Source organism: Rhamphochromis longiceps, linkage group LG19, assembly GCF_057381845.1.
Source record: "Rhamphochromis longiceps isolate RC_006_pf linkage group LG19, R_longiceps_female_GT1.1, whole genome shotgun sequence".
Lineage (NCBI taxonomy): Eukaryota > Metazoa > Chordata > Actinopteri > Cichliformes > Cichlidae > Rhamphochromis > Rhamphochromis longiceps.
In genome coordinates this window covers 30,668,563-30,692,737 of record NC_140575.1, presented here as the reverse complement: position 1 = coordinate 30,692,737, position 24,175 = coordinate 30,668,563, and the positions used below count along the sequence as shown (strand labels likewise).

General features: G+C 42.9%; 1 protein-coding gene across 4 annotated transcripts in view; it reads left to right on the top strand.

Annotated features, from left to right (window-relative positions):
- Window positions 1–24,175, top strand: part of kif26ab (kinesin family member 26Ab) — a 67,283-nt gene that overhangs the window by 4,306 nt on the left and 38,802 nt on the right. For 2 of the 4 annotated variants that reach the window (XM_085392560.1, XM_085392561.1), the window contains exon 3: window positions 21,298–21,768. In XM_085392560.1, coding sequence (XP_085248686.1) covers window positions 21,298–21,768 — 471 coding nt within the window. Of the gene's footprint in view, window positions 1–15,461; window positions 15,607–21,124; window positions 21,173–21,297; window positions 21,769–24,175 lie in introns of those variants that run through there. The other 2 variants (XM_085392562.1, XM_085392563.1) reach the window with 2 other exon arrangements.

The window sequence follows — 24,175 nt, the reverse complement described above, 5'->3', positions numbered from 1 at the left end:
TTCTGATTATAACCATTTTATGACATCACGCTAAGGGGGTCAAGCCTAAATTAACTTTTCTGAAATTGGGTCCTCGAGCTACTACCCCTACATTTTAACTGCCTTGACACATTTTATGTTATTCAGAGAGAAGATAATGAAAAGTCTCGTGGAAAAGTGCCCTTTCCTGAAAGGACAGGTAAAAAAAAAGAAGAGACACTGACAACCACCAGACTCTATTTAATCAAGGCACTTCAATTGCTTAATTTGCATAATTAAAACCTACAATAATGAATGCCTTGACTAGAGAACAGCAGAGAGTCTGGATTTCCTAATTCTAGCATGCTTATTGTGGCTGGACACAGCAGTTAGGTGAGGTATGCCACAAAGTAAAACGATTGCTTGAATCTCAGTTTCAAAGAAACCTGTTAATTTCTTACTGCAAGCTAAATTAGCCAGCTTTCGGCTAAAGCTTAGCACCATATGGAGAGGTGAGGTATCAATTTCCACCTAGCTTTCAGTAAGAAAGGGACTAAGTGCATCTGCAAAACCATTAAACTATTTTTAAGATCAAATATGAAAACTGTTATTTGCAAATGATGTCTATGACTTTTGTACTTTTACTGATAATATAAATTTTGAGTTGTGGACGTATTTTAAATATTTCCATTTTCCAAACCATTGCACTGAGGTTTCACTGCAGGTCAGTGCTGACAGAAAATCATAAATAAAGATGCCTATGAATGTAAAAACCAGCCTTGGACCTTGTGGAGTGCACGAGTGTGCTGACTGCTTAACAGAGAATGTCCTGCGGGCCTGTGAGGGTTTAAAGATTTGGAATTAAGCTGAACTGTTGGTGTTTTTTATTGCAGCCAGGCCTCACCTCTGCCATGAGGGAAGTGAGACACTGACCTCTGCCCCGGCCACCATACAGATCAAAGTATAATGAGCAAGTGAATCAAGTTAAATCTTGCTGATAGAGAGCAAACCACAAGCTAATCAAGAATACAATGCACTGCTGATATATGCACAATGTGTTCCAGCCTATTATGGATAGGGTGAGTGAATGTGACTATGAATGTGGCTGCACAAATTAATTTGAACCACGAGGCCTTTTTGCCAGGTTTTTCATGATGAATTCATAAATTACAGGAACGGTAATTTTCACAAATGACTCACTGGGATTCATGTTTGATTTGTTCCTGCTTTGCTCCTTATTTGACCCTCGATCCATTTAAAATGCAGCCTCGTTAGTGAATCCATATAACTGTCTCGGATCAGGTTTTATTTCCCGAAACACTACAGAAAGGAAATTAATCAACCTTATGTCATCCAACAAATGTTTCCAGGCCAAACAGTCACTGGCATAGCATGTTCTGAGCATGTTTGTCTTTGATTTATGATGACCAGAGATAGGTGAGGCAGAATACACAGCTAAGGATTCAGGAATGATATTTTGCTATTTTGCACAAGCGAGCGTGTGTTTAAAAGTGTCCAAAACATATAGGCGAGAAATGGGTAAATGACTGCAGCTCTGCAGGCCTGGTTCCCGTTACCTCTCCTTTGTTGACTGCCCTCTGACATTTCTGTCACTTCTCTCAGCTTTTATGGTGGGTTAAGGTTTCAAGGAGCTGATCTGTGCAGGAACAAGAGCACACTGCAGCTTCGCTGTAGGAGGGCAGACGACAGAGGACAGAACGAAAACCCAAACTGACGTAGACTTAAAACAGAGCATGGCCATATTATTCTATTCACCTCTAAGCACCTGAGCCCCCGAGGCCCTCGCTGATACGTGTATGTGTGTGCCTGTGCGGCTGTTCAGCAGTGCGAGCACTGCAACGGGCCTGGGAGGAGATGAGAGACGAGGCAGGAGAATAGAAGAGACTCTGAGCTGAGCTGTGCTCTTGCTTTATCCCTGCATGCGGTGTGACTTCTGCTTTATGGCATGTGGCTGTATTAAACTGTAGGGCAATAATCTGGTGTCAAGTGGTGCAGAGACCATAGACATCAGTCATGCTGGTACCATGCTGTACTATATATGGGAGCCTCAGCAGCATGCAGTTGTGTACTGCCGTTTTACCCAATCCCCACAGCTTCATTTATCCAGTGCTGGGTGTTGCGGGAATGGCAATACTTTTTCAGTATAGACCGAAATTTGTCTGAGACACCCCGAATTGACAGGCGCCTTTTTCTTTTCTCAGTGGAACAAAGCACAAAGTTAGTACTGTGAGCGCTGCAGGAATTTAATTGCCTTGAAAAAACCTCCTCCAAAAACCTTCATCTCCATTATTTTTCAGCCTGTTATTCATCTTCATCTATACTTCTGAACTGCCCAGTGCTCCCAGAGCCCTTTAAATTTGAACAGTGGAACAACTCTGTCAGTAGTTAAAGGAGTGTAAAGAATTTCTCATTCACTTTCTTGCTTCCAGATTTTCACAGCTGGTCCTGCTTTCAGAGCACTTTTACTGGCCACAAACCTTATTTTTTAACCTCCAGGCAACTCTGGAATGAAGGCCACATCTTCACTGTGTCTGCTGCAGTTTCATTTTACATCTTTAATTTAGTGAGCTGAAAGTGAATTGACCCCAATTGTCGCTGGCCAGTCTGCCACTTATCACAATTGCAAGGGTAAATTGGTATGAGGCAGAGAGCAGAAAATGGGTTCAAGGTGCACAGATTCAACGTCTGAAGGGTCTGGATGGAAAGTGAGCTGCAGTGAGGCTGATGCTCATCACCTTTCATCAGGAGGAGACCGCAGGAATCTGTTGGAGGAGGTTGCGGAATTCTCCACCTGGAACTTCCATTCCTCAAGTCTGCATGTCACTCCTTGCTCAGGGGAGCAAGATGAAACAGGAGCTGACTGAGGCTCCCCAGCAGATGCCCACTAACACACATACACGCATAATGTACGCACACAAGCAGGCACACACACATATTTGCTTGAATGTGTCCTCCTTCGGCCATCTGGCCCTTTCTGCTGCTACTGCATGCCATTGCGGTGTCTACAGAGAGCCGTGCAGATGTTCCCACAGTTACCTGTCAAGGTGAGCAAAGCTTTTTAGAGCTGTTTAGATGTGGGGATTTACCCTGCTGCTTCCAGTTATCTCTTTCCATCTTAGATCTTCACTGTAAATATACACTCCCAATAAGTGAGCTTTGCATTTAGAAAGAGATAGAAATGTAGACAAGAGCAGCTCTGTCTCACAAGTAGCAGATCACTGTATCTAAACTGAAGTCATTGCTGTCAAGGTATTAGGTCAAATTAAGCAGGCAAGAATAAATCTTGGAACTAAAATTTTATGTCAGTGTTTAATACATTATCTGAATCTTTTTGTTTCTAACCCATCTTCTGTATGAGTAAAAGCAACTACCAGGCTTCTGCAGCTGTAAAATCATTTCATTATCGGCAGGGGAATATGCGTTATTAACAGTAACGAGAGTTAATTTAAAAATCATTGCACGCCTCTATTAACGGCATTTCAGCTGTCATGTTTGAAGGTTTTGGCTGGTCATAGTTTTGTCACTATTTATAAAAGATCACCTTAAATGACTCAAAAAGAGCTTTCTCTGGCTGTGGCATACCTGGAAACCAAGAATCGCAGCACCATCAGTTTTGACCTTTGGTCCTGGCCTCACCAGATAGTCACTTTATTGTCCTAACATGAATCTTGTGTCCTTAATCATGGGCTAATATGCTGACTAAATACAAATTCTCTTTTTTAATAAAAAGCAGGAAACCTCACTTTTCCTGACACTTCTTAATTTATTATCTTGCAAGGAGTTAAAGGTGAATGTGCCCTTCTTATGACTGACATGTTAGATATAAAGCTGCAAACCGTTTGCATCTTGGCATAACACAATCACCTGAAAATAGCAGGTGACAAATGAACATGCATCTCATTTATTTTATCTACAAGAAAGGAAAAGTGTAAAAAAATGACAAGGCAATGTTTGACAGGAGTAACAATTTTTAAAAACTGGATAGAATAATAGCTGTTTCCACCTGCTCCAGTCGCTTTGCCAAGCTAACCTGTCTGTAGTGGCATGAGTAATTGAAATTAATGAGAGGGAAACAGAGATGGTCTTTATATCTCAAAAAATGTGAATAAACATATGTCCCCTGGAATCTAAATACTTTGTACTTCTCTGAGTTTTTGATTGGATGTTAATTAAGTGCAGTAATATTTAAAATGTCTGTCAACAGTTGTTCACAGATACATGTTTACTTTACTACGCTAGTATCCCATTTATTTTATGATCAGTCATCTTTACAGGATTAAGCTGAATCAAAGCACCCTGTAATGCTCCGACTGTGACAACACCTATATCCCATGTCGGCTTCTTATTCTTAGTGGGTTTGAAAAATAATTGCCATACATAATAACATGTGTCTGAATGGGTTTGCTGCTATTTGGTGAAGGATCATGTGTTACAATGAGCCAGACTGAAATGAAACAATGGATTTGCAGTCTAGGCTGACAGGCCAATGTGTTACGGCACGGCACAGGTCTGCAGAGCATGAGAACAGAACAACAAAGGCAGAAATGTCAGTGAACAACGAACACGAATGCAACAAGAAGTCTAACCAGTGGGAATTAATCAGTTTGACTTGTTCATTTAGGGTGAGGTGCGCGTGCGTAAATATGAGCGTGAAAAAGAAAATTGCACGTGTGTGTTTGTTTCACGCGCTCTTGGTACTCCTGGCGCTTGGATCCATATGTCATGTTGAAGTGAGATGTACACAATCCGGGCAGACTGCACTCCATTATTGAGTCTGATTCAGAGTATTGGGAGGCAGAAAAAACATAGTTGTTGAGATAAATTTTCAACATGGTACACAGACACTGAGGAGCACTGAGTTGGAGGTAATCTCCTGCTGGCTCCATAAAACGCACTCAATTGACAGAAGGCCTTGTGGTAGCAGACAAATCGCCTGGCTTATAGCAATGTGCTGAAAGAGAATGCCAGCACTGTGTATCCTTGCCAAGATGGATGTGCAGACAGCAAACTCAGGGCTGTTTTGGGCGTGGCTCTCTTGCTGACAGCAAACAGTGGATCAGTTGAGTATGCTGCCTGAGTTAGACTTGACATTGCCTTGTTTGTTTTCCTCTTTGCAAGATGTTAATGGAGCATCTACTTCTCACCTTCCAGTTCATGAAGTTGCCAGTGTGTGGCCTCATTGGGAATATTTAGCCACTCGAAGAGTTAGATGCTACAGAAGCAAGTGAATAAGAAGCTTAGAGATCACTAATCAGGACGTGTCACTTTACATATTACATTTTTTTTTTAAAAACGGGTAATTTTTATCCACAATTGGCTTGTTTAGAGAATTTAAAGGAATCCTAAAAGACTCTTCTGCACCTCCAAGCAAAGTAATTACTCTCTGCAACATGCCTGCAATCATGTTTGTTGTTTGGGCAATGTAATATTTCTTTCTTTTTATTCCCAGAGGAGCCCCTGAGTGGCCAAGAGTAGTAAACTGTGGCTGCGGTTTGCAGCTGCTCCGTAAGTGCACCAGTCTGCTGTCATGTCATATTTCCCCATATGTGTCAGAGCAATAGTGTGCATGCATCTCTCTCTGATTCTATTTGTGTTTGTGTAATAGCAGATGGATAGCGATGAGTTGTGGTGTGACTTGTAGATGGCTTGTGTTAACTCATCTCCACCGGACTCCCCAGCTATGCTTTAGGCTATTCTTTATTGTCAGGAGCTCATTCAGATACGTATATAGTGCTCCATAAATCCTGGCGCGGTATATAAAAAAAAGATACCAGTCAAAGTTCACGCTGCTCATGTTCATTTCACGCTTGAGTGTCCCGCCCCATGTGTGAGGATGAGCGTGGGTATTGATGATGTGTGAATGTGCGTGAAAGTACCAGAGGAAAAAAAGATAGAGATGAAGCACAGTCAGAGTCCCTCCATCCTTTCCAGTTTGCTGCTGAATGCATCCGTCTTTCTGATCTTAACTACTACCAATTTATGATTGCTTTATTACTGTCGGCGTTTTATCTTCACTGGCCTGGTGGTGGTCATGGAGAAGGTAACCATCCAGTAGCATTACTCTAGTACTTGCTGGGGTTAGTTATGATGAGCTTTCTTTACCCCTTGTGTTTTATCACTAGCTTATATATCAGGGTCTAAAATGCCATTAAGCATCTAAGTATTATTATGTATATGAATATCAATAATGTCAGCTTAGCATCAAAGCAGGTAAACCTTCTGTAGTGAGAGGAAGCTAAAGTAAAGAAGAAATGTGTTTCAATTTGGACTTTTCTCTCATTATCAAATGACCTGACTTGGCAATTTGTCTGCTGACATTTGAAAGGAAATGGCATAGCCCTGCGTTTGACAAATGGCATCAAAGTTGCTTTTATTCCAATGGAAAATTGTCGCTGAATTTTTCAACAGGCGGAACAACGAAAAGGTCAATCGCAGCCGTATGGATTTTCATAATGGATTTTCAACTGAAAAAGTCATAAAATAGCTGCGTTGTTTGTCTGTGATTGGCAGCTGAAGTCCTTTTCCTTAGACTTTTATACTTTGGGAAAATGTGAAAAAAAAAGTTTTATTGATTTTGTTTTGTAAAATCGACATTAATATAAGACAATGATGTTTTGCTGCTAGACAAACTCACAAAAGTGTGATTGCAGACCTTTTTTTTAATCTCTTCTCGATGAGCCACGAAAAAATCATAAAAAAGATAAAGAAAAAAGTGCTTGAAATCTGTAGCAGTGTGTTTTGAACAGGCTGCAAAGTGAAAAGAGTAAGAGCTAATGTATAAGCTACAGTGTATCACGATAACAATCACTTTAGAGGTCACTGGTTGGAAAAACAAAAAGAAAATGAAGGGTAATTAGATTTATATTCAGATCAGCAGATATGTACTGTCTTGATAAACTGTGCCACCTCGAGCTTGTCATTACTCCCAAGCAGCAGATGCTCGTGGAGTAAACCTTCCCCTGCCTTTCTCCTATGAACCATCTCTCCCATTAATAGATCCGTCCTTTATGTTTCCCCTCTTGTTACGGCCGCTCTATTTTATGATGTCACTCTCTTTGCTGAAGAGCTCTGGGCTGTTTTATCTCCTTCGTGTGTGTCGAGCACTTAAATTTAAACCTCTCTGTTTACGAGTCCCAAACTGCCTCTCCATCCTCTGCGTTTGCTGCTCAGTATCAGTTCAGTACCACCTATAAAAGCAGAGCCGTCCTAGCTTTTCGGGGAACTTGCCGGGGAGGCCTCACAGTGCAGACTCAAAGGTAAGTGCCCAGCTAACATGCTGATGATGGGCAAAAACCTATGGAGGGACTTGTCATCAAGTGAGTGTTTGTATATGTGTGTAGATTTACCGATAGCATTGTGTCTTTGCCACATTCTCAGTTGACAGCGGCTTCTACCCCTGATTCTTCTACTCTGAAATCACTTTCATTCAGAGATGCTTTCAGTTTATATTTTGTTCCTACATGCTGTTGTTTTGTTGCCTGAAATTGTCATCATTAACGTGCCGTCTTTTAGGTACTCAGCTGTATTCGCTTTGCCAGTGGCTGTTTTGGCAGTGTTCACTCCCGGTGCCTCTATCAGGCACCTCTAAATCAACATGATAGATGGCAGCTTTTTGTTTACCGCTCTAAATTTATGCATCAAACAAAAAAAACATTGCTGGAATACCTTTGAACATGTCTGTGCAACGCGGAAATGCTGTCCCTCCTCAGATGAAAAGGGGGGAAGCTCCTGGGGAGAGCACCTGCACTTGTAGCCTTGGCAAATTCCTGCCAAGTTTTACTGTTCGAAGCAGGAGTGGATGCTGTAGTTGTGTTTCGCGCTCTGATCCTTTGCTCTGTTCAGCTCAACCCTCCCCTGTGTCTTTCAGGAGATGCAACAAGGAGATCATAAACGCCAGAACTCACAGTGCAGGATCATGCTTTAATATCATTCAAAGTCAGCCAGAGGGCCTGCTAGATGGTGTTAAACACTACATTTTATTGTTTATTTACAGTTTTTGCCATCTTTAGTTTCACATTTAAGCAATCCTGTTTAAGCTATGCTGACCTGACCTCAAACGCATCTCTTTTTACAAATTTAATTTAGCTAGGAATGATAGTTTGAACTTCTCTCTCCATTTTTTCTTTTTCCTGTGCTTTTTCTGACCTCTCTGTACCTGTTCACCACCACGTGAATGCATTCCTTCTTACACAAAATCCACTCCTCTACTCTTTATTTACTGTGAGCAATCTTCCACAAACTCCATTGCTGCCACACGGTCATTACCACATCTATGTAGCGAGACGGTGCCCTCCTCCTGCTTTTTCTGTCCAGCCACTGAACCCTTAACCTCACTGTCCCACGCTGGGCGTTTATGTCTTCATCCCTTTTGTGCGAGAGGATCTGTTTGGGTCGTGATGTCCAGGAGAGAGGTGAAATTGGGGTACACTTGAACTCCCAAAGAAGCAGTAACATTTGAACTGAATTTGACCTGTGGGACTACACGTGATGTGTCTGTTTTCCTCTCTTTTATGCATTTTCTCTTTTTCAGCTATTGCCAGGCATTCAGGCACACAACGTATGCATATAGAGTTTGGTTCCCACACTAGATTGCAGCAGAAAGTGTTTTATACGTTAGTGGTTATCTTATTAGGGGTGCTGTAAAAGCCCTACAGTAACCATTCAAAGTCATCATGGTGCTATAGCAGTTGAACAATGCTTAATTAGCTCGTAAACAAAGGCTACAGGGGAATCAGAAAGGGCAATCAAAGTGTCCCGTGCCTTTGAGCTTCTCACACCATCAACAAAGCCTTCTCTAATGGCCCCATCACTCCACTTGTTGTGTCTCACCACAGTGTGCTTCCTGACAACATAAAAGGCACACATTCCAAAAAGAGCCTCGGACAGGAGACGCTACTCATCTTCACGCTACTCATCTTCACCTCCCTTTGCCTTCAAAGCTACCCTGCTAACGCCAGTGCCACTCCCCTCCCTACCCTTTCCCCCCCTGCCAGATATTGACATTGCTCCTCTGCTCACGTCCTCCGTGTATGTTTGGTTCCCCGTGGCGACCACCGCAGCTTTCATCTTTCCTCTTTCAGTCTTGTGTCCGTGACTTTGGTGGTCTGTTTTATTGCAGCTCTTTGTGTGACGCTGTGCTGGCACGCCGCTGGGATCCTGTGAGGAAGTGCTCAGCGCACAAAAGACACCGTGCCAGGCTATGGAAAGGTTACTCAGGCTTGATGTAAAGACAGGTGTGAATTTGATGTGTGTGTCAGGTGTGCCCGCGCGAAAGCCCGTGCGTCACGGCGGCCTCATGCTCATGCTCACGCTCGCGCCAGACAGCGAGTGCATGTTTTCCTATGTTCGGACACGAGGCCCTCTAAAGAAAACAGACATTCGCTGCCACACGAGGACAGCACGGCAGCAGGTCGGAGGCAATCTCTGCTTGTTTGTGCGACTATGTTATCATCTCCTGTTTCCTGTCAAAACAGGAAAAGAGAGGGGCGAAAATGGAGGCTTGGAAAGTGCCGCCTTGATGTGTGTTGGCTGGAGGTCCAGCTCTGTCTGACAGTGACCCTCCCGGCCAGGAAAAACAGACCTGTTCTGGGCGTAACCCACAGTGGGGTACTTCAGTGTTATTTTTATCACTTTCGTAAAGCAGGGATGCTTTTCCCAGCTGTTGACACAGGTCTGGGTCATTTTTGTCTCTCAAACAGTGCAGCACAGGAGAGAGGGAGACGTCCCATCTGGTTGTGTCCTTTTGGCTATTAGCCTCACATGATTGTAATGTCTGTTTAAGAAGGGAAATCCTTTTCGACATTCTGTTAATCATGAAAGCGAGATGCTCTTTTTTTGTTTTTTTTGTTTTGGATGATCCCTAGACCTCAATCACAATGGCTTTTTCATCAGGCAGGGCTCGTCAAGTGATTTATCCATCCGTCACACTTATTTGTTAATTCTTTACAAAAGGATGGCACACACACGCGTGCACGCACACACACAGCAACAATGGGTGCATTCCAGCAGATTCACTGTGGTTCAGGCTGCGGCTTACTGCTGATTGCACGGCAGGTAAAAGCTCCAGTGCATGCATCGATATTGCTTAATAAGAAGGTATGGACAGGCGTACTGCACAAACACCTGATTAGGGAGTGAGCTAATTACTGACTGGTGAAAAATGATAATCATCTCTCTCTACTTTGATGAGTCACTATGTAAAACTGAGAGTTGCCGTTGTGGCATTCCAGGAATTGATGGCAGGGCTAAGTTTAGCTCTTTATGGCATTGCTAAAAGCGAAACAGCTCCATGCACAGGAATCCTATTGTTACACCGAGTGGGTTTTTCAATTTGTGTCCAGTCTAACCACAATAATTCTTTAAGTTATACATGAAGGATTGACCCACTAGGAGTGCTTCCTTATTGAAAAAAAGACACACAAAACATCAGTAGCGCCCTTGTCACGTCACATCTGGATCAGCGGCAGCCGTCTGCCCCTGTCTCCGAGACCCAGATTAAGATGTGGCGTGCGCTCGCTGGCTGGGGTCGATGTCATCAGCAGTGGGGGTCGGAGTTCATTTGTCTTTCTTGACAGACCTTCAGGTGGTGTTCCAGTGCTTTGGCAGGAGGCCACACCAATGCTGACCTCCATGAGTCGCGCAATTAGTTACCCTTTGACCCCTCAGCCCTGCAATCAAACCCCGAGCATGGACCGGGCATGCTTCTGCATCCCCAGACCCACTTATGTGGGAGCGTGTGTTTCTGTGTGTTTGTAGCTCAAGCACACACTGACGTAACATCTGATTCAGTCTTAAATGATGTAATTGCCAAGTCCCACTGTTTCAGTGTACTTCACAAAATGAAAATAAACTTGCATGAATTTGCACCATGAGTGTATTGACTCTTTTGCATTCTCCTCGATTCATAAATATTTTCATTTTTCAATGGAAGCGGATGAAAAAGGGTCAGATACATTCATTCTGCCATAGACAGTATAACACCTCTCACCTCGCTTAGTGTCTTTGGAAACAGACGGACTCAGATCTATGCCATTGTGCCCTTGAGCCAAAAATACGCAGACTGTGCCGACTCTCCCACTGTTTCTTTAAGAATCGTGAGTGTCTCACTCTAGCTGAATTCCAAAGCTTTTACTGAGATTTGCAGTGTTGTGACATTACATACAAAAAACACCCCTAAAAATGTGAAGAGCACAATTTTAGAGACATAGTGAGAATTCAACAAAGTCCCCAGCAACTCAAAAGTTTATCCACTGATTTCATTATGTGAAGTGACAGCAGCGATATCCTTGTCCGCCCATGCTGACATCCCAGACATGATGATAAGGACAGTTTTGTAACTTGTTTTGTCCCTGGTTATGCAGACAAAAGGCTAGATTGGCACCAAGCTAAGCCATTCAGTCCAGACAATTTCAGGAGAATCATTTTGGCATTATGTGAACTTCAAACATACCACACAGCAAAAGATTCTCTGTGTTTGATGTGGTCCTACTAACTTGAATTACTGCATTTGGTTTAGGTAAGGGGTGACACCTGTGTAGATGATGCAGGAGGCAGGACACACGATGCCCTCTTATTGCTGTGAATTCTCGGGAAATTTACCTGCACTGTTCATGCGTGGGCACAATCTTGTGTTATGGTGTCCTAAGACATTTACATTCACTTCCAATGTTTAGTAAATTAGGCTGCAACACATGTGTGAAAATAGCTTGTGTAATACTTTCAAATAGCTTCACTATTTCCTGCATCTACAAGTCTTGTTTCAATTTAACTTCATTGCATCTCAAAGGATTACAGAGTTCATCTTAACATAATGTTAAATCTGTGTTTTGACTCAAACGGATGCTATAAAATTGACAAAAAGGTTGAAAAATAGTTTAAAATTGCCTTTCACTTCAACTCGTCCTCACCGTCTCATTTTAATATTAAGTGAAGCTGCCGGAGTAGCTTAGTGTTGTAGGCCATAAGGCCATTTGCAGGATGCTATTGTTCCTGAAAAACAAAGTGGCAAAATGTGCATGTGAAAGAATTTTGATAAGCTAAGCATTTTCGAGGCTTGTGAATGAAAATCCTTCAGACTCAATAAGTGGATTAGTATGTGCTACGCTCCTCCGAGATAGTTCCGCCTACCTCCTTATCTTGCTGCGATTCAACTGAATGTGTCTAGACATCTCAATTAGCAAGACCCCCCCCCCCCCAAAAAAAAAAAAACAACAAAACAAAACAGATACTGGTTAGTGCTTATCTTTGTGTTTTCTTCTATCAGTGCTCTCACCAATGTCTAGTTTGGTGTCTAGTTCTCATAAACACACATCAGTTTCCCATTAACACACCACTTCCTGTCTGAAAGCCCTGCGCTGATGTTTAAATTTCTATTATTAGCGATGATTGTGCTCTCTGAGAAGTCATTGGCATGGTAATGACATCTTTCATGATAAATTAGTATTCCCCCCCCCTCTCTCTGTGCCATACCTACACGAGGCTGTTGCGCCAGACTGATTCCGCCTCTCGCATCTCTGCTGCTCCATTGTTCTGCCGACACACAGCAGTTTCGTGAAAACACAAAGCGTGTCACTCTCTGAGATAATGCTCTGCAGACTGGGAGCGGATGGGACAGGAATGCTCAGCACTGCTCACCTTGGCTCGGGATTTGTTCTTCAGCGAGGCAAAAATGTCGGCCTCACCTTTAGCTCTTTTTATACTCCCTGCACATTTGTGATGTTAATCGGTTAGCCTGTTGCTCACATAATCCTGCACTGGCTGAGAATTTAGATATCTGCCAAACGCAAAAGTGCCACGCTCATCAGTAACCAGTTACTGTGGCTCAATACAAAGATACAGAGTCCGTCTATGAGGAGACAGAGAGGGGGAGGGAGACCGAAACTCACAAACACTCAGGAACGGAAAAATGAATAATAATTATCCACATGGCAGCTTGCCAGCATAATTACTGTACAGTCCGTTCTAAGGGGAAAGTGGGCAGAATTATTGTTGGAGGATGCTCAACATTTCACCTTGTCATCACTCCCCGTCACTTTCTTTTTATATCACTAGGAGTATGTATAGCTTTGCATTTTCTCCAAAGAGGAGGGACGAACTATTGCAATGAGGACATAAGATGAGGTGCAGAGATCCATATGTTATACCTCATGCATTCTAAATGGGCTGCTTGGCATGAAAAAACTACTTAAATGTTGATCTGAAAATGATTAATTTTAATTATGTTGTTGATGTTTAGTCCCAGAGTTTTTCCATTATGCGATCTGGAGGATGTTGATCAAATGCTGTGTGCAATTACTTCTGTTTGAGCATGAGCAACTCCCTTTGCATTTTTTCTTTGATAATTAACTACTCATATGCGCACTCCACGCGTCTGGCTGTTCACTGCTGTCACACTTTACCCCTCTGATGGAGATTAGTTGCCGTGAGCTTTTAGCAGAGGTTTGTTTTTCTCTCTAAATAAACTGCGGGGTCCTGGGAGTGCTCGTTTTCCAGTCGAAATGAAAATGTTCCCCCCGTACAACATAACTGCAGCGACTGCAGCTCTCTTGGTGTGACAGTTCAGACAGAGGAGAAGCAGGTGGCTGTCATCGCTGCGTTTAGACTGAAAAAATGTTTAGAAAAAAAAGCATTTTGAAGTGAAGTACAAGTGAAGTAGCGGTTTGGACTGTTGGAGAGAACTATTGTATCAGGATCATGTGCTCTGTGGTGAGAGTTTAGAGTAGGTACTTGGACAAAAATAGATCTTACAACGAGCTTTAGTGGACCGTTAGGAATACTGATTACAAGTTCAGACCTGCACACTGTTGAGGACTTTACAAATGCATGGAATAAATTCAGATTTCCACTCTTTTTTAAATGTATAAGAGTTATATGCCTCATGCTGTAAGCTACTGGATAATGTGGGCCTTTTAGCATTTTTCTCAACATCTTAGTTACAAGAATTAAATATAAAGCAGATAAGCATCGATTATACAGTGTATAAGTGTATTCAGTATATAAAACAAAGATTTGCTATTGGAGGCAGTGGGATATTCCTTCCTATGCATTTTCCTTTTTTATATACTTTTATATACTTTTCATTATCCCTGCACTCTGTGTAGCTGCCAGACTATTTTAACCCTCTTCCTCTCCCTCTAATCTCACCTTCCTCCCTTCTGTCCTTGCTTTCACCTGCAGTTTACAGCAACACCTGGCTTCTGCCTTTACAGCTTGCCTGTTGAATTTTTCATTACACACTCATTTTGGCAAGTCTGGTTGGGGGAAAAGAGGAACTACCTTGAGAGCATCTCTGAGCCAAAAAAATCAGCCATTTTAATTAGAAGTGCACAATGGCTTGTGCAGGTATACGTAAACACAATTCACTGCGTCTCTGGCGAGGACAGCATAGCAAGCAGCCCTGCTGCCGCCACCGCCGCCGCCAGACAGCCTCTGCTGTAGCACTGGGCAGGGGAGTGAGAAATATAATGTTTTATCCTGCTAAATTGAAAAATACTTTTTCCACGAATGTGAAACCTTCAGAGGTCGATGTTGTTCTGTCTGTGCACTCAGCACTCAAATCAGTTGCCGCTGAGTTTAAGCAGTGATCGTTCACTACCGGATGTCTTATGGAGACCTGTTAAAGTCTCTCACTGCAGCGCTGCTGAATTCAGTTTGACCCTCCCCGGCACTCTGACCCTGGCCAAAGCTGATGAAAGCTTGACGGATCTTGGACAGTGAAGGCTGCCCTGTGTCCACAGAGGAGAGAGGAAGAAAAAGATGTTGGAAAGGGGGCGGCGAGGGAGAATGAAGTCTGTCCAAACAGTCTGAAAGGGGCTTGTTTTCTTTATGTGCGTGAGTGAACAGGAAAAGGTAATTAACTGGCCAAGTGGCGAAAGGCTGGAGTGATGGATGGGTGTGGTGTAAAGAGACACACAAGGGGCAGCAAATATAGACACACACACACACACACACATCAACGGACGGTTTTCACCCATTTCTCCTTCATATGTAAAGACGGGGTTAGTGAACCTTTTATGATATTACACATCTATAAATGGGACGAACATATGGAGGAGTGACATATCATTATATGGCATCATTAATGGTTACAGGGTGGTTTGGAACACACAGTCATGAATGATTACATCTCACTCTATCTGTTTTTAACCTCTGGATCAATGTGTGGTCCTTTTTATTACTGATTGACAGCGACATCTGGTTTTCTGGATGACAGAGAATCTGTCGGATGCGATCTAGTGTACAATGAGCTGTAACGTGCTCCGAGTAATCCCCAAGCAAAGGAAGAAATCCACCCAGACCTCCACGATCTCAAAAAACTGCATTTTATAGGCTATCTTGTGTGCTCGTTCCAGTGGCAGATTATTTGCCATCTTGGGTCCGTTCATCAAAGAGTCTATCTCTGTGATATTGTGGACAGGTGGTGCTGAAAGTGTCACTAAGGGGGAAAGCCTATTTGCATTTTCTGTTAGCAGTGCACTGACGGTTCAAGGCAGGAAAGGATTAAATCACACAGGGCAGGCAGACTGACATCAGCCTCTTCCTCACATAAGCTCTTCTTGAACAGATGTGCAATACAGGAAATTTTGGCTGCACTGAAGATCAAAAATTGGATGCACTTTTCAAAACAAGGTAATCTGTTTTATATCAATAGGGAGACATTTGTTCATTGTAATTTTGTTTTTGGCATTGTTATAAGCAGTTTTTCATCACGATAGCTGGAGAATTATGTAAAGCTATCTTTTTTTTCTCAGTAGAATACAAGAATGAAACGACTTTTTGCAACATCACGTTTAAAAGATCGTAATTTAGAACATGAATAATCCCGGACTTACAAGATATCTTAATTGGTATTCATTCCTTTGGCATTTTACATTAATAAAACCACAAGGCGTTCTTGTGATTTATAGAAGTTATTCAGCTTAAAATATGGGATAATCCCACGAGAGTAGGAGGCAAAGAGAAAGAGGAGCAGTGAGACCCCGGCTTCGGAAAGGCAAGAGCAGAATCGATTTTGTAACCGCATCTCTCACAAAAAGCTTAAACTCAGATAATGAGATATGTGCCTAAATGTAGCCGCGCTTAGACAAAAGCCAGATTTCGCATGAGAAATGCTGGAGATCCACCAGAGATATTTCATCATCATTTCATGGAATCCTATTGTGCTCCAATAAAATCCCAGAAGAGCGGCTGAAAAATGAAGCATTCAGAGTTTTTCACACAGCCACAGAGGATGAATGACTTCATTACTGTATTGGTGTATGCTTTTTGTGTGTGTGTCTGAGGTGGTATTATCAGGTAGGTAATGACAGTGTACTTTTGTTGCTGGAGATACTGTTGCCTTGTTTGGGGGAAAAGCCTTATTACAGGTTTGTTTAATCTTGTCGAGTCAGCAGACGGGGACAAGCATCTGTTTGATGTGATTTGTTGAACCGTCCCATTTTGTGTTCTACCAAAGGCGTTCCCACAGAGTTAAATAGCATGCTAGTGTGACATCCTGAGTCATTGTCTTCTCTGCCTCCGAGCAGGCAGTGGTTAAATTTAATGGTCTGTATCCTAGATATGCTGTGGCACTAAAAGCTCTACCTGATATCTAATCAGAGTCGCTGGCCTTCCGGGTCTCCGCTCCTTCAGGGGATGTGAGTAGAGTCGTAGAAGTGGAGGTGGTGGGGATAGTTGAGAAGGAGCGGAGGGGAGGGCGAGAAAGGGATTACACCACTGTGGTTGCTTTTATCCTGGGAATGTAATCTGCCTTAATGCCCAGTGCTCACTCGGGGCAAGGCCAGCAGCTGTGCTCGTTTTTCTCCGACATGGCTGTCAGATTTAGCCGTGCTACCTGTGGGAAAGTGGGCTTGGTGGAAGCTCTCGTCCTCAACCTGGGATCTGAAGTGGGCTCCTGCGGTTTATTGGGGGGGCAATCTGTTTCAGGAGGCCATGTGTGGTTTAGGTCAACACTATCTCAGGCTGGGTAAACAGACGTGGCTCTGTCACATCCTTACAGAGCAGGAGAGGAAGGGAAAGCCAGGAGTTGAAAGGGCATTAGATTTGGCAGCTGCTGTGTGGTCTTGATTTTACAAGAAAGTCAGTAGGAAGTACTTAAGAATTGTGATGTGTAAATAGGACTGGTGCCGGTGAGAGGACAGATATAAAGCAGCACGACATTGTACTGACTCGTATTTAGGAATGCTTCCAGTGTTCACAGGATAATAAAATAAAAACCTGAAAGAACAAGGTAGAAATCTTAAACTGAATTTAAGAGTTAACCTGGCAGGTCTTTCAGTTTAATGGATGCTTGAGGTGAGCACACAAAGGACTTAGGAGTAGTGAATGACTTCACAGATGTTACGAGTATTAAAGCAAATCACCGACAGCAGAATGCCACCGAGTGCTGGCAGCTCTAAAACTGTTCAGATATGAGCTGACCGGCAGCTGGCTGTCGAATGTCAGAACTTTCCACTTTATTTTTTCCGTCATCGATACGTGTTGGTACAATTTTGCTTTGTTTTTATTCTGCTGGAGCTGCAGAGGGTCACGGGGCGCTTTTATGTCTGGGAAATATCTGTTGAGCTCAACTGGAATAGAAAATATAGTTTCCCAGAGTATTTTACTTTCAATGGAGCGTGCCTAAAAGTGTCTCGGCTAGCGAGGGGCCTCATGCATTTCAAATCACTGTGACCTTCCCTTGATTTGAGTCAGCCTGCAATATCTGGCCTCAGCGCTCCACATGAGAAGCACATCAGAGACCGAATGCGGAAACTGTTAGATGGCAGTTTTCCTTTGTCTGGTTAGAGTGAAGGCGCTCTGACAAGGCAAGGTAAATGAGGTGTGATTTGAGGAAAAACCTATGTGTGACTTTGACCAGTTCTGCTTCTACCCTGAGGACACACAGGAGTGAAATCATGCACATCTTTCTCCCTGTCGCCTCATCCATAAGTGGTTACGGCTGAGCTTGTTTCCATCAGCCTCTGGGCATGGGATGTCTGTGATGACACTCTCCATCAACCCAGAGAGCTAGTCAGCCGGGTGGCTCATCGCTCCTGCTGCTGCTACCCTGCTTTTCATCACAGTTAGTGTGAGGGACAAAGACAAACTTATGTCTCTAAGGGCTGTGAAAGGTTGAATCCACAAGCAGGGCTTCTCTCTAGTGTGCTCACCACAGCTCCTTTCCATAATAAGGCTGCAGCATCTGTCCCCAGAGTTTAATAAAGATCCATGCTGTCAGGCAGTAAACCAACACAGCCACCCACAAGCCTCCGGGCAAGGGCCGCAACCCTGGCCTACCTCCTCCCACTCCTCACTGTCTTTTTATCCTTGCTTGTGCTGCTTAATTTTTCAGTGGACAGGCCTTGGGTTGAAAAACCAAAACCGTCTCCCACAGTAACAATGGCCAAGAGGTAACAGCCCCAAAGTAGCTTCCATGCCTCTTCTCCAACCAGAATGATTTGAGCGTTTGAGTTGTGTTGATGCAGAGCGTTGCAGACTTCTCTGCAGCAGCGCTACTCCTCGCTGCCAGTTGCACCCGTCAGTAATAGATCAAATGGATAATAAAAGAAACAATATGGCTTTGGGGGTGGGTGCGCTCATGTATCATACATTTCATGTTTTCTCTGATATCCTTATCCACAAGCTCTCACACTGCTTAAATGTGAAGGTACAAACCTGTAGGTGAAATATTTCGATGCCTAACTATGGCCACTTTTCAGCTGACTTGAGATATTTTTACATCCAAACCTGAATTCTGATCTGTGTGTGAAATATGTACCACATAAATATGGATTTGTCCTTGTGTTTCCACCTACCCACATCATTCTCTTCCATATACCCATCATCATCAACCTCATAAGCCTTCTGGCCCTGACCCTTTATTCACTCCAACGAGCATACGTAAAGCTTACAGACAGCTTTACAGGAGAAGCCTGCTCTCTAACCTCCAGAATCCTAACTGAATAGCAGATGTGCTCAGCTTTGTGTGTCCTTTTATTAGCTCCCCTAAATCAACACCTAACAATGCACGCTGAGAGAGAGAGAGAGAGATGGGTAGGGGGTGGTGTTGATTTCTTCGATGTACCAGCACCCTGAGGTGGGTAAGGAGTGGTCGAAAGGTAAAAGGGTTAAGGGGTGGAGTTGGTTTGTTATGACTTTGGTTCAATTTCCTGTCTAAGAAGCGTATACATGAACCCAGACTAGACTGTGGAAACGGCAGCCAGCGGTGCTTTCATATTTCACTCCAATTTGTCGTAGACCGTTTGATCTTATTTCAGCAGAACTGTCCTGTCTTGTGCATAAATATCCTGTCTGAGCATAACAGCCGGGATTGTTCACGTGTCAGGATCAAAGAGCATTAGATATCATTTTTAAAGCTCTATCCTATTTCATATATCTTAAGCTTCTCACATTTAAATCCTTTTCTCATTGGGATGTACAACAGCCATTTGATAGACAGCTGATCAACCATAGACAGTTGTCACCCCAGAGTTCTCATTTAGAGTCGGATTTATGGGATTTTCTACATTCTGACTGCATTTCTTAGTTGTGCTTGTGTCCTGCCCACATTTGTCCATGTGCAAAGTAAGCAGCCAATATAGCAGATCATTAACCAGAATGGTTCTCTTGCATGATTGTGCTTTAGGTAAAGAATAAAGCAAAGAATAGATTGAGCATGACTTAAACTATATTGCTTTTTGTGTCTTTATGAGATGAGAGGAAATATATGGCAGAAAAGAGTCTGTTTTTATTTGTAAGGCTGCAGAAGGTTGCCTTGGAACGTTGCGTGATCATACTATTAATGCTGTTTGCAGGGAAAGGTAATCTAAAAGTCTGTGTATTGAGTGGCTTTCATAGGGAGGAGATTTAGAGTCCCTCTGCCTGCCTCTTTGGTCTCTGGGCCCATCTTGGGTTAGCTGTATTAAGTGGCACTGCATTAGAGCAGCGGATTGTTGTTTCCCCGCAGCTTCACTCCTCCTGATCACCTCGGAGGTTCTAAGGAGCAAAGGTCTCATAAACATTTATGTAGGGGCTGTGAGCTTCTGTCTTAGGCCACTACTCCTCTGGGCAGAATCCTATAGTGCCTCTTTATGCCTCTTAAGAGACTCTCTCTAGTTCTGTGTGTGTAGGTGTGTGTGTATATTTCTGTGAAGGTTAGTTTCACTAAAACAGACAGAAAGTTATATTCTTTCCCCTCCTATGCCTTTACTTATGATAGGTCTGTATGCTTCCAGCTTCCCAGAGAGTAGGTTGTCATATGTTTTCACAATGGGACACTTATTATATGTAAATTTTATAGCTTTAGGCGCAGAGTCCCCAAGGCTGTTTTATACTTTTGTTAGTTCTTGCAAACAGCGATGGAAACCCTAGGAAGCCTTCTTAGAGAGGAAGTGAGAGGACAAAGCTCTACTGGACACCATCGCTAAAAGCAGTAATAAGCTGAAGTCTGTGTGGTGTTCTCTTTTAAAACTGCAAAAAGTAAATAGCAGCCACATTTCACTTGTGCTTTTTTAATGCGAGGAATGTCTCTGTGGGATGCTCGGCTAATCCCTCTGAGCATTGTAGAGTGCTGCAGGGATAATGTCTTTATTTTTCAGGCCAACGTGTTAACAAATACTTTCTCTGGGACAAGTATAAACTTCAGAATTCAAATATTTGACTTTGAATTCATGTTGAGAATCAAGAATGTGAAAGTGCGTAGAGCTGATGCATTATTTCATGCATCTAACAAGTCTTTAACAAGTAGAAAATGTTAACTAATTTCTCAGTTTAGCACTAATTTCTGCAAACTCTACTTCATGTCTGATTTATTTTGGGGGGGGGGGGGGATCAGCAGTTTTAAGTTGCATGCAGGCTGCGCATCTAAACTAGAAGGGAACTTGCAGAGGGTGTAATCCTCCACCAAAGGTTGATGCCTTATCTTGCAGTTTTAAATGTGATTTGGATAAGCAGCACAATTTAATGGGTTCTTCCTTTCCCCATGCTGTGTCTGTTCATCAAGTCTCAGGAAATTCAGCCTGGTAGTATTTGTGTAGCCCTAATCTCGCTGACAGAGAAACAAACAAATGGTACTGAAAACACACCTCTACCGTAGCCCTCTGCACTGAGGCCACTCAGAACAAACAATCATCCAAGAGAGGGAGTCGGCAAAAGCTCAGTAAGGGTCTCAGAGGGCAGTCAGGGACCACATTGCTAGCAGACCACTGACACCACAGTAAATACATATATACAAAAAATTGTAATGTGGTTATGCTTTGGAAAAAACATGTTTCCTTCAAAGTGTTTCTGTTCCGAATGCTGTGCTTTGAGCTAAAGTGCATTTCTTGTTTTTCTCTGCAGGACCCCGGGTATGCAACCTTCCTGTTCGAGCAGCTCCAAACTCCTGGGAATCATGAACCTGGATGCTGCCAAGTTTGCTCTACACCTCTCCACCAACTGAGGCAGGAGGCCTTGCAGACACTCCATGCTCCTGTCTTGGCCTTCAGCTCCAACATGGCTGCCTTGCCCAAAACATCTTTTATACCACAGCCTTCTAGATTCACTGTGTCGTCCTCCAGCATCCAAACAAAACAAGTCTCGAAAAGTCAGCCCTCTCCCCACTCTGTCCTGCCAGTAGGGGAGCGCCATGGGGTACCAAGCTGGTCCCAGAACGCAGCTAGCACTTCAGGGCCAAAGACCAGTGTCCAGGTGACAGTGGCAGGAGGGCAGCTCCCTGGATCTCTGAGCACCGTCACAATCCAAGCCCAGCAGTACCTCGAGGGCATGTGGAGCATATCCAGGGTCAACAACTTTCTCCCTCAACCCAAGTTGGTATGTGTTCACTTTGACCTTTTTTCTTCCTCATGCAACTAGCATTTAAAAGCAACTTTAGAAATAGTACATACCGTTAGAAGAGATGAAGCCCTGTGGGAAATTTGTGTCGTAGAACTGGAGCGCTGACCTCTTATTTCTCAGAAGTCACAGAGCCTGAGCGATCTAATGTCAGAGGTCATCTGAACACTAAACTCCTGACCTCTTCCTCAAGGGCATTTTAAATTATCACAACACAGCGTCACCATAGCTCCTCTCTCGTTTTAGCTAATCAGCGCTTTAATCTGTTTTGTTTATGCATGGAAGACATGCAGCAAACAAAACAGTTTCAGGAGCTTTACCTTAAAAGGTAAATGCTGAGGTTTCTATGTGCACGTTGCCAGGTATTTTGTGGTAAGCAATACGAGGGCATCTTTCTGTGATGACAACCTAAGTGACAAACCTCTGTGACATTCTACACCAGGCGGGTTCAGTGTACAAAGCATACAGCATGTGCTAACATCATCTAGTCCAGGGGTAGGCAACCTTTTTGATGACAAGTGCTATCTAAAATTTCCTCAGAAGTCAATGTGCCATATAATTGCATTAGCAATAAATTTAATAATGCTCTATATTAACAGTTACTGCGCTGAGCGGAGAGCTCCTGAAGCATTTGAAGTGTCGGAATGTGGAAATTTCAACATCGCTTGAAAAAACTGAGAGCTAGCAACGTCCCTCTCACCAGTAGGCTAAGTGATTTTTAGCCAATTACAAGTTGAATCTGGTAGTTGGGGTTGTTAGCTAAGATACCGTCATTAAGAACCAGTACAACTAATGTGTCTATGCGAGCTAATTTGCGATGCGCACCGCTGGCCCGGCCATTTATTTTTTAATGCACCTTCTCAGATTAATTTACTGCGTGTCGTGCACAGGGCTGGACTGGGACAAAAAATCGGCCCGGGCATTTTGATTAGAGACCGGCCCACCAGGTATTACAGGAAAATCCATAAAGCCTTTGAATGAAAACAAACGCTGTTGTGACAGTGATGTACAGTCTTGTTGGTATATATACGATTTCTATACGTTTTACATCAGGTAAAAACTTTGGTTGTAAGATTCAGATTATTATTTTAAATGAGAATAAGAAAGTATTTCTTTGTGCCCCCCTCTCCCTGTTAATGCCCTACCTGGCCCCCTGGCAAAACTTTGCTAGATCCGCCCCTGCACAGTTACCAGCTGTCAGCTACATAGAAAGGGATCCTGGTGTTATTTGTCTCTCAGAAACAGATCATAACTTCCCTTCAACTCATTCATGTCACCTAAAAGATAAACCTGTTTCTCCATCACAACTCTGATGATTCAGTAAGGACATCTCCTGGTTTCATCTTCATGTTTCCCTCTCACCACATATCCAAACCAAGGGCGTAGATTTGGTTTTGGCATTGGTGGGGACAGATGATTCAACCATCGAACCCTGCCCTGTTTCTTTTTTGTTTCCTTTTTGTCTTTGCTTCTTGATAAAAAAGGAGAAATATACTTGCCTACATATCCTATTCTGCATGCTTTTAAACCATTTAAAATCACAATTCATAGTTTTATATGTGAATTATATAATGTTAAATTACTATTAAACAAATGACTGACTAAGTATTTTAGAGTTTAGTTCACTTCAGGCATATTTCATATAAATCAGGTATCATACAAACATAAAAATAGCTTCAAATACAGTCATGACAATAAAAGAATATGACTTTAAGGACTTAACAACATTAGTTCAGTTATAGTGCACCAACATCTCTGATACATTAGCACTAAGGGAACACTGAATGACCTGCTGGTTTTTGTCCATAAAACTACTCATCTCAGATTACCACAAAGTACAAGATCTCTCAGCAAAATTATGCAACATTTTAGGCACTATTGCCCCGATCAAATCAGTGAGCTGGGATGTTTTATTCTAAACATGAACTACTGTTACAGCAACAGACACGAACAACAGACATGTCCCACACAACAACTCAATGTGGACTATGTGAAGGAGCCAAACACAGGCCTTCTCCTCTCGTTAACTGAGATAAACTGCTGGCATATTGGTTTTACATCTATACTGTCCAGTGTCTCCTGGTGGACACACAGCAGCATTGTTTAATCTCATTTGAGTCACTGTTGACCGTAGCCATGTTTTTAGTCTTCTGAGAGCACTGAAGCTTCTTTCAGCCTCAGTACCTGCGTTTTATCCTCAGATTAAAATTATTATTAAGTGCGTGATGTGCCTCACCTTTGGCCCTGGCTCTTCCCCTCTGACTGCACTAGGACATATTGCCACCTGATAAAATTGATTCGTGCCATATAAAAAGTGAGACATGTCAATTCAGATTCTTTGTCAAATATACACTAATGAATCAATTTACATCAGCAGCCTAACAGT